Source organism: Rutilus rutilus (assembly GCF_951802725.1).
Source record: "Rutilus rutilus genome assembly, chromosome: 12".
Lineage (NCBI taxonomy): Eukaryota > Metazoa > Chordata > Actinopteri > Cypriniformes > Leuciscidae > Rutilus > Rutilus rutilus.
The window spans coordinates 8,546,292-8,561,958 of record NC_140217.1 but is presented as its reverse complement, the minus strand read 5'-3'; the positions used below and the strand labels follow the sequence as shown (position 1 = coordinate 8,561,958).

General features: G+C 38.7%; 1 protein-coding gene across 1 annotated transcript in view; it reads left to right on the top strand.

Annotated features, from left to right (window-relative positions):
• scn1lab (sodium channel, voltage-gated, type I like, alpha b) overlaps nucleotides 1-11,178 on the top strand; it is a 48,426-nt gene extending 37,248 nt beyond the window's left edge. The window contains exons 18-27 of the mRNA XM_084425473.1: nucleotides 739-871; nucleotides 2,209-2,363; nucleotides 2,472-2,645; nucleotides 2,782-2,904; nucleotides 4,826-5,107; nucleotides 5,223-5,276; nucleotides 5,650-5,787; nucleotides 6,218-6,322; nucleotides 6,477-6,747; nucleotides 7,125-11,178. Of these exons, the coding sequence (XP_084281599.1) occupies nucleotides 739-871; nucleotides 2,209-2,363; nucleotides 2,472-2,645; nucleotides 2,782-2,904; nucleotides 4,826-5,107; nucleotides 5,223-5,276; nucleotides 5,650-5,787; nucleotides 6,218-6,322; nucleotides 6,477-6,747; nucleotides 7,125-8,320 (2,631 nt within the window). The 3' untranslated portion in view covers nucleotides 8,321-11,178. The remainder of the gene's footprint in view (nucleotides 1-738; nucleotides 872-2,208; nucleotides 2,364-2,471; nucleotides 2,646-2,781; nucleotides 2,905-4,825; nucleotides 5,108-5,222; nucleotides 5,277-5,649; nucleotides 5,788-6,217; nucleotides 6,323-6,476; nucleotides 6,748-7,124) is intronic.
• Nucleotides 11,179-15,667: the final 4,489 nt, after the last annotated feature.

The following is a 15,667-nucleotide window of genomic DNA, read 5'->3' as shown; positions in this document are numbered from 1 at the left end:
CGAACATAATTCTTGTTGTTCCCATGTTAGGCGGCAGTTAAAGTCGTTTTCTCCAATCAAAGCTAATGAAATGCTGTCTCAGACTTAGCATGTGGCTCTGGTGTTAGTTAACGCTAATGCGGCTCCCCTCCTCTTCAAACTGACTGGCGGACCGAAGCTTGACCACTGCTTAACGGAATGGACTTCCAGCCTGTGTTTTCATGTCAATCAAGGGATTGCACTCAATGGGGTGGGGTCATGTGATAATCTGAATCATGCCCAACCAAATGTATTGGGATTATCCAATAGAAACCATTTGTTTTTTGAAGGGGTGGGGAAAGGTAAGGGGTTGACATTTGCACTGGACATGAAAATACTCAAAGCACTCAACATTTGATGACAAGATCACAAGCTTGGATGAGAAAAAAAATGCACCTTGAGAAACAAAAAAACATGCATGAGGAAGGAATGAAGGCACATCAAATGTACCCACAGCTGACTGTGAGATTATAAGGTGAAGCCAGAGACGTTTGTCTTCATGCCTGGCTGCTAATTAGAAAATCAATTCTCTGAAACAAATCAATCTCTAAATCCACAGGCTTGTAGGTACTTTTGAATGATATGAAACTGCATGGGACTGAGAATAATTGCAAAAGTAATCTGGACTAGGTGGTGTGCTTCAGCCAAGCCTAATTTTGTGCGTGTGTGTCTGTTTGCTTTCTTGTGTCTAATTGTGTGGCTGCATGGATGCCTGTGTAGAAGCTGCCTGTTGATGCGGTTCTCAGTTCCTCAGAGGGGAGCACAGTGGATATCCGACCCCCTGGAGAGGGGGCGGAGTCTGTCGAGTTGGAGCCGGAAGAGTCCCTGGACCCAGAGGCCTGCTTTACAGAAGGTGTGTGTGTGGTTCAGGTTTTCCCTACATTCTGGGGACTTTTTGTGGGGAAAGTAATACCTGAAATCTTTGATCTTGTTGGGACATTTTTTGGTCACAATGAGGAAAACGGCTGTAAAGAAATATTTTCTCTTTTTAAACTCAACATGAAATCGACCTAGATACCTTATTAATACACACATTCTAGATTTTTTTGTTTCTGGATGATTCACTAGTGTATGTTATTTCAAACATGATAACATGCTCCGCCTTTGAAACTATTTTCTTTTTTGGCTGATGATGGGCTGTACTGGCTGCTGGTTAATGTTAACCTATAACCATTATTGGTTAATGTTAATCATTAGCCTAAAAGCTATTTAGGCATTATTTTAGGCCATTTTTGTTGGTAATACAGCCTTTCTAAATTATTGCCCATAGTTAACGCACTGAAGTAATGCCATTTTCACTTTGAATGTCCTGTTTCACTGTGAAATGCAGTGTTACAAAATCAGTTGAATAAAGCATTGACCTTTGAGCATAGATTGGAAAACCAGATGAATTTGCTTTTCTTATGAAAGAGATTTAAAGGCACTACAGTATGCAAGTACTAATATGATCAAACACTCAAGCTTCCTCTCTAGTCCATTCATTGTAACAATGATGAAAAATTGGCATATTATGAATACATTTGCATACACTACCTTTCAAATGTTCGCAGTCAGCATTCTTTATAAAGAAATTAATACTTTTATTCAGCATAGATACAATAAATTAATCCAAAGTGACCGTAAAGACTTTTAAATGGTTACAAAAATGTTGTTTCAAATAAACAGTTCTTTTGAACTTTCTATTTATCAAAGTTTGAAAAAAATACATTATGGTTTCCACAAAAAATATGAAGCAGCACAACTGTGTTCAACAATAGTAATGTTAAGAAATGTATCTTGAGCAGCAAATCAGCGTATTAGAATGACTTCTGAAGGATCGTGTGACACTGAAGACTAGAGAAATGATGCTGAAAATTCATCTTTGCCTTCAGCCGACCCCAGACTTTTGAACAATAGTGTTTGACCACCAGTGTCACATATCACATTTACAGTATTCAATACAGTAACAAATCAGCTTGTTTAAGGGCTAGAGAGAATGTTGTAGCCATGGATCTTTGACTAACATTACAGTGGGATTTCAGGGGGAAATACTTTAGAAATACTTTTGGCCCCTTTATGTCATATACAGTACCAAAGCAAGACTTCTAGTATTGACTTTGAGAGTTTTGGGAGAGTGGACTGTTTATACTGAGCTCAATTGTTATGCTGTCCACTCACATTAAGTGACTTTTCTCTGTATCTTTTGCTCAGGCTGTGTGATGAGGTTTCAGTGCTGTCAGGTCGATGTGGAGAAGAGAAACTGGAAGAATTGGTGGAATCTCAGGAAAACCTGCTTCATCATTGTAGAGCACAACTGGTTTGAGTCCTTTATCATCTTCATGATTTTACTCAGCAGTGGAGCATTGGTGAGAACCATCACACACTATATATATACTCACCCACTCACAATCATCCCAATCTTTTTTATTACAAACATTTAACAAGTAAATTTGTTGCTGTGAATGTGTGTTCAGGCTTTTGAGGACATTTACATTGAGCAGCGTAAGACGATAAAGACGGTGTTGGAATATGCGGATAAAGTCTTCACATACGTCTTTATTTTGGAGATGCTTCTGAAGTGGGTTGCTTATGGCTTCGTCAAATACTTCACCAATGCCTGGTGCTGGCTTGACTTCCTGATTGTTGATGTATGTATGAATCTACTGCTTTGCAGCTGTTCAGTATGTGTGTGTAAGTGGATAGTGTGTGTTCTCTGGATCTGAACACATGCCTGATGCCTACATATGTTCACTACATGATTGGAAGAATGTGTTTGTTTTACAGGTGTCGTTGGTGAGTTTGGTTGCAAATGCTCTTGGTTACTCTGAACTAAGTGCCATTAAGTCCCTGAGAACACTGCGTGCTCTTAGACCTTTGAGAGCATTGTCACGTTTCGAGGGAATGAGGGTAAGACACTCACACATCATGTATGCCTTGATTTAACCAAGTAGGACATGTTCCTGGATGCCTAACCTTATTTCTATCCAATGCTTAACATTACAGAGTAATGACTAGGTGGTAAGAATTAGTGATGTAACGATTCACATTACAGTTACACTTATGGTTAAAATTCCGTGTGTTCTGTACTTGGTACATTGCTATTAGAAGTGCACAGATTAGGTCATTTGAGGCTAATATGATAACATTTTAGTCAGAAATTAAGATTTAATTTGTTGTTACATTGGTTTATAGTTAAATTCAACTACTTTTACCAGATTAACATGTGTTGGCATGTGGTCTAAAGTATTGTGAATTCAGACATACTTCTTTTGTCGCAAACTGCTTTTCGCCTACTATATAGTAGGGAAGTATGCGATTTTGGACGCAGCCCACGTGTGCTGTTCACGTCCTGAGAAGTGAAGCCAAATCATTTTGATCAACCCCTAGTGGCTGGCTGCAGTATAGGTCACAATCCCCATCTTCTCCATGTAACCAAATGGGATGTGAGCCAAACAAAAATCAAATTACACTTCAAATAGTGTTTTTCTAAAACTAGTTGCTGTAATTTTAGGTGGTTCTTATCACGCTTGACATATGTTTAATTAGTTTTTTCGGTAAGTTTGGTTTTAGTTAGTTATTTGATGCTATAAAAAAGGGGTGTAACGTTATGATTGACAGCTGTGCTTGTGATTGATTCTGCAGGAGCGGGAGTATGTGTGGGACCTTTTAGAAGTGAATAAAAGACTAAAATAAATCTGTTCATCATATAAAGCGATCAGGTCTCTTCAGAAAATGTGGATCACAAATCGTATGGATTAGTTTTAAGATCTCTTTATGGACTTTTTGAAGCGTCAAAATTGTAGTTGTGTAGCTGTCTATGGAGGGACAGAAAGCTCTCAGATTTCATCAAAAAGATCTTCATTTGTGTTCCGAAGATTAACAAAAGTCTTACAGATTTGGAACGACCCTAAACCCTAAAATCTGATTGGTTCATCGCAGTGTTTTCCCAGGACCAGTGAAAATGTTGATCCTGGAACATGTCCTACTTGAGAAAAGCATGTTAAGCAGCATGCTCTCATACAAAAATACTGATACATTTTTAACTGTTGTTGGGAAGATGTGACCCTCTTGCATGCTGTTGGTGAATATTAGGAGGACATCCTATTTACATGAATAAGTGAATATTGTATGTTGACTGTAGTATTTTTTTAGACCTTTCTCTTTAGTGTGCATGCCTCTCTGCATGTGCTGTGGTGAGAGCTCTCTGATCTATTCTGATGATTCTGTGGTGGTTGTTGTGTTGTTTGTGACTTTGTGACTTGACCTTACATTTCTTTCTCTGTTATGTGTCTCTTTTCATTTGCAGTAAACAAATGTTGTGACGTCATCGTGTCTCCACAAGGTTTTTTTCTGTTTTCGTTTTTTGTTTTTTCCACATTTTGGTAGCTCAAAGTGTTTTGTGATGCACCCTCTGCAAGATGTTTATATGTTAAAAAGTTATGTTCTATGAACAAAATTGCAGTTGGTTAATAATTTGGTATTAGATATGAATAAAACAGATTGAATCAGAAATCAAACTGCTGTCAGACTGACAAATACTATCTACTACAAATACTCATTATTAGCTTAATGTAGAATAAAATAGACTTAGCTTTGCTATTCTTTGCTAAACCCTGTTAACCCTCTAAAACTCAAATTGTCATTTCCCAGAATTGTATCTTAATCTATGGAAAGGATTAAGTTTTTATTAGCACGTAAGCCATCCACTATAGAAGTTTAGGAAGTTCATTGTAGTTTCCGCAGCTCTTGTATCCCTAGCAAGAGTTTCTTAGCGTGACATGAATAAATGTTAAGGTATGAGTATGTGACATGATCTTTTTTTCTCTAGGTTGTAGTGAATGCCCTGCTGGGAGCCATACCTTCCATCATGAATGTGCTGCTGGTGTGTTTGATCTTCTGGCTGATCTTCAGCATCATGGGGGTGAACCTTTTCGCTGGGAAATACTACCATTGCATTAATACCACCAACGAAGAAATGATTCCCATCAGTGTGGTCAATAACATGTCCGATTGCCTTGCCCTGATTAAAAACAATGATACGGCACGCTGGAAAAATGTGAAAATTAATTTCGATAACGTGGGAGCCGGATACCTGGCGCTACTGCAAGTGGTGAGTGAGCTGAACTCATGGCCCGACTGTGATTTATGTTATGCTAAGTAGGAAGTTGTCTGTTGCAGTATATTTGCACTATCTATTGATTATTGACATTGTTCTGTTCCACAAGGCCACATTTAAAGGATGGATGGACATTATGTACGCAGCTGTGGATTCTCGTGATGTAAGTGTTTCTCTTTACTGCAGTGGACAGATCTTTAAAATACATTTTTAACCATTCAGGTTGCAATGTTACTTTTAAACCACCTTTGACCCTTATCCATAGTTCCCTGTCACTTGTATTCTTGTCTAGAAGTAATCATAATTATTATTTTTTTAAATCATGATATTTGTGATTTAACAATTAATGAATCAAAGGGATAAATAATATTTTCGCATGGAAAATCTCACATATCCATTGGTCTATACAATACATAGACAACTGTGGTCAGTTTTTTTCTGTTGAGTAGGAGTGTACTTATGTAGATTAAGTTATTTGTAATGCACATCAGTAATGTGAATGTGTAATAAAATACAACATTTCCTTGTTCTTGCAGTTGGAGGAACAGCCTGACTATGAATCTAACCTTTACATGTACCTATACTTCGTCATCTTCATTATCTTCGGCTCCTTCTTTACCCTTAACCTCTTCATTGGTGTCATCATTGATAACTTCAATCAGCAGAAGAAAAAGATAAGTATTAAATTGAGGGAGGTGAATTTAAACACTTTAATATAATGTAAGACGCTATTCTGTTAAGACCTTAGTTATCTTTATTTGTGTTTAGTGCAAGTGATGAGGAATATTAAGCATATTACAATATGAAGTATTGAACCTCTGCGATTTTCAGTTTACTTTCAAAGAGATGTAATGTGATATGTACACAGTCTGTGGTTTTGTTTAGTGAGCACAATACCTTATTGAACTGGTTTTGTTTATAAAACACACACAATGGTTGTCCATTGAGAGAGAAATAGGACCTGGTTTGGGCTGAACTGCCTCTTTGACATTTTCAGAGGTTCACAGGTGAAAAACTAACAGAGGCCTGGTTGCATTATGTTTGTGTTGTTGTGACATATAATGAAACCATGGTTGTAACAAGTCTTCTGTATTTGCTCTTTACCTTGGAGGTCAGGATATCTTCATGACAGAAGAACAGAAGAAATATTACAATGCCATGAAGAAACTGGGATCTAAGAAGCCTCAGAAGCCAATTCCCAGGCCTACGGTATGACACACACAGCTCACTGCCACAGACTGTGTCACACTAGTGTTATAAGAACTTCCATTGTAACTTTGCATTGTTTATTATAACAAAATTAAACATAGTATCATTTTCTTTATATGACATATAATGATAATTTCTCTGTACTTCCCTCTAGAACAAGTTTCAAGGCATCGTCTTTGACTTTATCACCAAACAAGCCTTTGACATTGTCATTATGATCCTGATCTGCTTGAACATGGTGACCATGATGGTGGAAACCGACGACCAGACAAAGGAGATGGATGATATTTTGTACTGGATAAACCTGGTTTTCATCGTCCTCTTCACTGGAGAATGTGTGCTCAAGATGATCTCCCTGCGGCACTACTACTTCACCATTGGCTGGAATGTGTTTGACTTTGTAGTGGTGATTCTGTCAATTGTTGGTAAGAGATTCTTGGAGATTCTACAGATCTACTGAGGTTTTACTTATCATAAAACTAGCATAACATTTTGAAGATTTAGTCCAGCAACATACGTTATGTAAATATTACGTACATGTTGTTATTTCAATACAGTAAAGGTGCAGTCACATATACTGTTGATCAGTGAAGTTTTGCAGATGAAATCTAGTCATTTCAATAGGAATCCATTCGATCAGGAATTTCTGATTAATTTCGGATTCACTGTGTTGACCAACAAAAAGCTGCTTGGTTTAAAAGTGAACCAAGTTACCTACCTTAAATATTGTGTTACATAAAAATAATGATTCCTGAAATCACTTATCGGACTTATGTTTTTTTTTTTTTTTTTTTTTTTTCAGGCATGTTCCTCTCCGAGTTGATCGAGAAATATTTTGTATCGCCAACCCTGTTTCGAGTCATCCGACTTGCCAGAATCGGTCGTATTCTTCGTCTCATCAAAGGGGCCAAAGGCATTCGTACCCTCCTGTTTGCCTTGATGATGTCACTTCCTGCCTTGTTCAATATTGGCCTCCTCCTCTTCCTGGTCATGTTTATCTATGCCATCTTCGGAATGTCCAACTTTGCCTATGTGAAGAAAGAGGCGGGGATCGATGACATGTTTAACTTTGAGACATTCGGGAACTCAATGCTTTGCCTGTTCCAGATCACCACTTCTGCCGGATGGGACGGCCTCTTGGCGCCCATCCTGAACAAGAAGCAAGATCTGAATTGCGACAGCGAAATGGAGCACCCGGGCAGCTCATACCGCGGCAACTGCGGGAACCCCTCAGTCGGCATCTTCTTCTTTGTGAGCTACATCATCATCTGCTTCCTGATTGTGGTGAACATGTACATCGCTGTGATCTTGGAGAACTTCAGTGTAGCCACAGAGGAGAGTGCCGAACCACTCAGCGAGGACGACTTTGAAATGTTCTACGAAGTCTGGGAGCGATTCGACCCCAATGCTACGCAGTTCGTGGAGTACAACAAGCTTTCTGACTTTGCGGATGCTCTGGATCCTCCGTTACGCATCGCCAAGCCAAACAAGATCCAGCTCATTGCCATGGACCTGCCCATGGTCAGTGGTGATCGCATCCACTGCCTGGACATCCTGTTTGCCTTTACCCTGAGGGTACTGGGAGAGGAGGGCGAGATGGATGCCCTGAGGGGACAAATGGAGGATCGTTTCATGGCCTCCAATCCCTCCAAAGTCTCCTACGAGCCCATCACTACAACCCTCCGGAGGAAACAGGAGGAGATGTCGGCCTCCATCATTCAAAGGGCCTTTCGACGGTACCGTATAAGGCAGACGGTAAAGAAGGCCTCTAAAGCGTATCGGCAACAGCTGCAGGACGGGTTGCGTATCCCGGAGAAAGAGGTGCTTGTCATTGGAAAGTTTCAAGAGAACTCTGCGTCGGATAAAACGGATATGACTCCCTCTTCTGCCTCTCCGCCATCTTATAACAGTGTGGCCAAGTCAGAGAAAGACAAATATGAAAAAGAGAGGAGAGAGAAGGAGGACAAAGCAAAAGATGCACGGGACAGAAAAAAATGAATGAGGGATTGAAACAGAGACTATTCTTTTCAACTGAGACACTGTTTACAGAGCGGAACACGAGCACCGTGGGGCAATTCACCTCAAGCGGTTTTGGAACTAATGCCAAACTGAGTGTGTGTGTGGGGCGGAGTGTGTGTATGTGCGTGTGTCTAGAATGTTGTGTGCGTGGCCACCGAGCTAGCCTTAGGGTGCATTTATGGTGTTGACGGAAAGCGTTCATTCAAGGACAGTGCCAGTGTCGACACGACGAACACACGCACACACACGCACACACGCTTGAGTATGACTGTTGAATCCCTAAAGACATTGGTGTCAAACAAAACGGCAAGTATAGAGTGGTGTGTGAGTTTGTCTTTTAGTTTTGAGTGTTGTCACACAATCCTGAGGACTAAAAGAAACTGTTATAGTCATCAGTAGCTAGTGCTAACACTACCGCTGGTGTCTTTCTTATTGAATGGCGTATTATATACCTGCACATTTTTGTTAGCTCATTTTTTAAATCATGTTGAACTTTTCTACTCATAGGTTTGATTGTCTGAACCTCTTAATTTAAGGGCACGTCTGTGGAGGGAGGGGCTGGGGAATGTCGAACATATCCGGTAGTGAATTATCTGAACGCTCCTATAACGGGACCTCATTTACTTTAGCGTATGCCGAACAAACCACACACACACACACACACACACACATATATATATATATATACCAGTAGGTTCCAAGTGCTACAAAATCAATCACTCAGTAACCTGAGAGCAGAATGCTACTGTACTAATCAGGACTTTAACACATAGAATGTTTTTTTATTATTTATGGATGGAGATGTAGGCCTGTCTGCACTGCCTTACTGAACACAAACACGAAAATGGATGGATTGAACATAATCTTCCACTGTTGATAGCAGAATGAGCCAAACTCAAACCGGTTGATCAATGTTCTGGGTTCAATACATGTTAAGCTCAATTGACAGCATTTGTGTCATTATAAGGCACTTAAATGGCCAAGCAGTAAATATTCAAATATACACTGTTTATAGACACTTGTATAGTAGAGCCACAAAACTGTTGTATTATAAAATATTATATACAAAATATTAAATGTTATATTACAATTACACATGCGTTAACATACATAAGACTAGTGTGATGTAATCGCTTACTAATCTTGTCTTTTGTATTTTTTTTTTTAAATCTGTTGTCATGACAATGCTCGTAAAGCCTGTAAACTCAATACAATTTCGCACAATATCTGCACAAAGACACCAAGAAGGGAGGGTAATGCAACTTTGACCAGATTTGTATTATTTTTTATCTTAAAGGGGCCACATCCTATATTTTTTTTGCTGTGCATCTAATCAAAAGCTGTTTATTACATCTTTACCCGACACCTGGTGAAAACGACACGTTTCTGGAATAGCAACAACCACAGGAATTAAATTTTAAAAATGGGCCTGCTGCAAATATTACTTTTAACTTAATGTTTTTAAATAATAATAATAATAATAATTTATTTCCTATTACAGAAGATTTAATGTAACTGTTTTATAAAAAAATATATAAGTTATACATCTTGGCATGCAAACCCTCCAGATGCTGGCATAGTTTACTTTTATAAAAAAAAAAAAATTATTGGTAGTTTCTTACTCTAACCTAGTTTTTTTCTTATTTTAGGGACATTATTTCTGGTGGTAATCAATATTATGCAACAAATGCTGTTCATTGAAGCCTAAACATTCTTTTAATTTGTAACACCACAGATGATAGCAAAAACAACGACCACAATGTTAACAGACTTCAGATAGCCTGAATGTACACTCACTGGTGAACGTGATGAGAAATGGCAATGTAACCCTACTGAATGTCTCTACCAGACAGCCACATGTCTCACCGTCTCATTTTATTTTGAACAAAAAGAAATGAAATAAAAACATATTTATATATATATATATATATATCTTCCAAATCTAAAACCATTCTGTGCATAGGTGCAGGTCAACCTGTCAGTGGATGTCTACTGAAAAACAATTTTCCTCGTTTCGAAGTTCAATGTCTGTCGCCGAGCATCGGCAACAACCCTGAGTTCTGCTGAATAATACGATTAAGACATGAGCTCTTCTGTTGAACTAGTGGTGGTGATTTTGTATGTATATACTGGCACGCTGTATCTCACCTCTGTATTGAACTCTGTAGAGGAGCACTTTTACACGCCACTTAAACTGTCATTTGGATGCATGTGATCGTGTGCGAGAGGTGTACGACGTGCGAGTGTGAAAGAGAAATAGAATATGAGAGAGAGATCTATATGTGTGTTTTGACTGTATGTGCTGGGGCCACCATCGATGTGCTTTATTCTCATTTTCTTTATTGTTTATAATGTAAATAGTAGTTTCAAGCTCATGTTATTGGGTTTTTTATTATTATTATTTTGTTTAATTTTGCACAGTGCTACATGTGAAGGCCAGGCCCTGGTTTTAAATGTACATAAAAATTTATGAAGCAATCAGTGGTTGTCATATTTCATTCGTAGTGTGGTAGTAAACTGCATGCACTATATTAACCAATTTCATGGTGACGTTATTTTAAAAGCCAAAAGAATAAAGATCATATTTTTTGTACCAAAGCTAAACTTATTATATTCGTTATCACACACTCTGAAAGTACATTGCAAATTTAATTTCAAGAGAGAATCACAGCAGAGAAATACATACTTTTTGGTTGGGTTACTTGAAAATGTTTATGATTTGCAAACGTGTACCTTTTGTTTTGAATGTGCAATATGAATTGATTTCCTCTAAAGCAGAGCAAAGTTTGCAGACATCCACTGTAGTTTTCCAAAATAAAGCACATTTTGGGAAACCAGTAACTGAAAAGCCTAAGACGGTTATTTTGAAAATGTTTTTGTCAAATATGCAGCACTTGTCTCCGTTCTATCGGCTGTATTGTTATTTGTGCCATTCAAAAATTAATAAATAATCCAAATAAAACAAATAGCTATCAGTCGATATAGCCATTATTTTGTGAACATTTAAGAATGTGGTCGCTGTGATTTTGCCAAGACATATTCTGAGTCTTGAACAACATTTTCTGTCCAAAAATTTAGTTCTAACCCTATCCGTACCCATAAACCTAACCCTACCCTTAAGTTATCCCTATGATAGATGAGTAACACTGATGTAGAAGCATCAAACACTGGTTGTAAACCTAAACTTTACATAAACTGTAAACTTGTCCCTCAAATCCGATTGGTTGAGTGTACCCCACTTTACCTCTGGACATAACAAATCTCTGCTGAAAAAAGGAGAGAAATGGAAGAGGTGTAGAAGAGAGGTAAGAGAAACAGAAGAGGGTCTAAATTTAGTCTGTTCGGTGAGATTAACTGCTGCAATCATCCTTCTATTACTGCTAGACTCCCATTTCACAGACCCAATACTCTCTCTCTCTCTGTGTGTGTGTGTGTGTGTGTGTGTGTGTGTGTGTGTGTGTGTGTGTGGAGAAACACTGTAATCAGGAATGACCCTGCTGGAGTGCCTTTCTTCCTGTTGCCTGGCAACCTGACATCACAGTACACCCTTCAGTGATTGATCACACAGCGTCTACCCATAGTGCTCTGGGGTTTTCAGCAGGCTTTCCCCAACCAACACCCCTCATTCTCTGTGTCTCATCCCCTCTCCCACACTCACTCATTCATGCTTTTTGTTTCAGTCATAGAGAGAGACAGGCTTGCATTTCCTGATTACACTCTGTCCCTGTGGGATTCTTTTGAGTAGCTGCTTATTTTACAGTCTTTTATGGTGAGGTCTGGTGCAGGAGACGAGTGTGCTTGTTTATGCATAAAATGATAAGGTTCTTATGATGTTAAAGTGCGTTTGTTTTTCTCCCATCATTTTTGTCCAAATCAGAAAGAATCAAAAAACAGAAAAACAGTGATGAGCTGAGAAGCTGTATCTCTGATGAACATCAGAGATGCACAGATTCATATCCTTACAAATTCAAGCTAAAAAAATACAGGGTGGGGTTGACGAGTGACACTGGTACCAAAGCCAGATTTCAATCAAATCTCATTCTAAATAGTCCAAGGCGCCCTCTTGTGGTTGAATGATGGGTACACACGTGTTGTATAATGGACGTTTGCCCTTCACAAGCAAAAGTGGTCGTTGCACCGCATGAACAGGGAGAGTTTTTCATTATTTCTGTCTTAAAGGGAATAATGTCTATAATACTGTCTATAATATAATGGACATGAAATGGACAGCAAAAACGCTGTCTTAAAGGTATAGTTCACCCAAAAACGAAAAACCTTAAGACTTTCATTCATCTTCGAAACACAAATGAAGATATTTTAAATGAAATCTGAGAGATCGCTGTCCCTCTATTGACAGTCGACGCAACTTTCTCGCAAAGATTTCATTTAAATACCTTACGGGTTTGGAACAAGAGGATACGTAATTGATGACAATTTTTTTTTTTTTGGGGGGTGAACATTCAGGGTGAAAAGAAGTAGGTCTACCCTTAGCATACTTTTAAAAATAGTAAGCTACTTAATACAGAAACAATAGCCTATTCTTTAAAGGAATATACTTAAATGCAAACTCAATGTAATGTTTATGGACAGTTATTACTGTTAAATGAAGGCGTATTATAGTTAAAATGTTTTATTAAATGTAGTTAGTTGAACTTAAGACTGCTTTTATGACCCACTTATTTAGGTTTTTATGTGTAATTTCATAATTCTATTGTTTTTAATGGTAAACTACAATATACTTTAATGTCATTTCTATTGAAAATTGTATGTCATGTGTTTAAATATGTAATTACACATTTTGTAAAGTTTAAGGCAAGGCAAGGCAAGTTTATTTATATAGTACATTTCATACACAGTGGCAATTGAAAGTGCTTTACATAGAAGAAATTAAAATAATAAAAAGAAATAAGAATAATTAAAACAGTTTAGAAAAATAAAATAAAATACAGTACAGTACAAACAGTCGGACGAACAGCGGCACAGTGCTCATTCAGTAAATGCACAGTTAAACAGATGTGTTTTGAGTCTGGATTTGAATGTGACTACTGTAGGAGCACATCTGATCTCCTCTGGAAGCTGGTTCCAGCTGCGGCTGGCATAACAGCTAAAAGCGGACTCGCCATGTGAACCCTTGGTATTTCTAGCTGATATGATCCTAATGATCTGAGTGATCTGTTGGGTTTATATTCAGTGAGCATAATCTGCAATGTATTGAGGTCCTAGGCCATTGAATGATTTACACTCACCTAAAGGATTATTAGGAACACCTGTTCAATTTCTCATTAATGCAATTATCTAATCAACCAATCACATGGCAGTTGCTTCAATGCATTTAGGGGTGTGGTCCTGGTCAAGACAATCTCCTGAACTCCAAACTGAATGTCAGAATGGGAAAGAAAGGTGATTTAAGCAATTTTGAGCGTGGCATGGTTGTTGGTGCCAGACGGGCCGGTCTGAGTATTTCACAATCTGCTCAGTTACTGGGATTTTCACGCACAACCATTTCTAGGGTTTACAAAGAATGGTGTGAAAAGGGAAAAACATCCAGTATGCGGCAGTCCTGTGGGCAAAAATGCCTTGTTGATGCTAGAGGTCAGAGGAGAATGGGCCGACTGATTCAAGCTGATAGAAGAGCAACTTTGACTGAAATAACCACTCGTTACAACCGAGGTATGCAGCAAAGCATTTGTGAAGCCACAACACGCACAACCTTGAGGCGGATGGGCTACAACAGCAGAAGACTCCACCGGGTACCACTCATCTCCACTACAAATAGGAAAAAGAAGCTACAATTTGCACAAGCTCACCAAAATTGTACAGTTGAAGACTGGAAAAATGTTGCCTGGTCTGATGAGTCTCGATTTCTGTTGAGACATTCAGATGGTAGAGTCAGAATTTGGCGTAAACAGAATGAGAACATGGATCCATCATGCCTTGTTACCACTGTGCAGGCTGGTGGTGGTGGTGTAATGGTGTGGGGAATGTTTTCTTGGCACACTTCAGGCCCCTTAGTGCCAATTGAGCATCGTTTAAATGCCACGGCCTACCTGAGCATTGTTTCTGACCATGTCCATCCCTTTATGACCACCATGTACCCATCCTCTGATGGCTACTTCCAGCAGGATAATGCACCATGTCACAAAGCTCGAATCATTTCAAATTGGTTTCTTGAACATGACAATGAGTTCACTGTACTAAAATGGCCCCCACAGTCACCAGATCTCAACCCAATACGCTGATTTCACACAGCCGTTATTTTGAAATCGAAAGCGAGGCTCCGGTGGGAAGAAAACCGGAAGTGTCGCCTTTAATCATAGGAGAGTCGTGAATGCGATGGCGTATTGTTGTGTTTAATGATGTTGTGTCAATTCTAAAACTGTACATACATTTCTTTCATACTTTAGACTATATACAGTGAAATTTATTTATAAATAAAATATTTTTTTTATATATAATTCAGAGAGTAAAAAACGAAGCAGGAATGACCTATATACATATCCTATATTAGAAATTATCTTCCAATAGTGTAAATCGCGGCAGCAGCTTCAGGTTGGTAGTCCAAGGCATTGTTGTTTATCTGTACTTCCGGGGTTCTTCCCACCGGAGCCTCACTTTCAAGTTCAAAATGGCGGCTGCGTGAAATCAGCGTATAGAGCATCTTTGGGATGTGGTGGAACGGGAGCTTTGTGCCCTGGATCTGCATCCTACAAATCTCCATCAACTGCAAGATGCTATCCTATCAATATGGGCCAACATTTCTAAAGAATGCTTTCAGCACCTTGTTGAATCAATGCCACTTAGAATTAAGGCAGTTCTGAAGGCGAAAGGGGGTCAAACACAGTATTAGTATGGTGTTCCTAATAATCCTTTAGGTGAGTGTATATACCAGTAATAATACTTTAAAATCAATCCTAAATCTAACTGGGAGCCAGTGTAAAGACCTGAGGACTGGTGTGATATGTTCATATTTTCTGGTTCTGCTCAGAATCCTGGCGGCAGCGTTCTGTATGAGCTGCAACTGTCTTATGGTCTTTTTGGGAAGGCCAGTGAGGAGTCCATTACAATAATCCACCCTGCTGGTGATGAAAGCATGAACAAGTTTTTTTGGAAACAAAGCATCTAATTCTTGCAATATTTTTCAGATGCTGAAAAATGTCACATTTCACATTTTTCAGTATGCTGATTTAGTTATTGCTTTGACATGACTACTGAAACTAAGGTCTGACTCTAGTGTCACACCAAGATTCCTGACTTGATGTTTAGTTGTTTGAGCCCTAGAGTGAAGGTATGCATTCACCTTGAGAACTTCATCTTTGTTTCCAAACG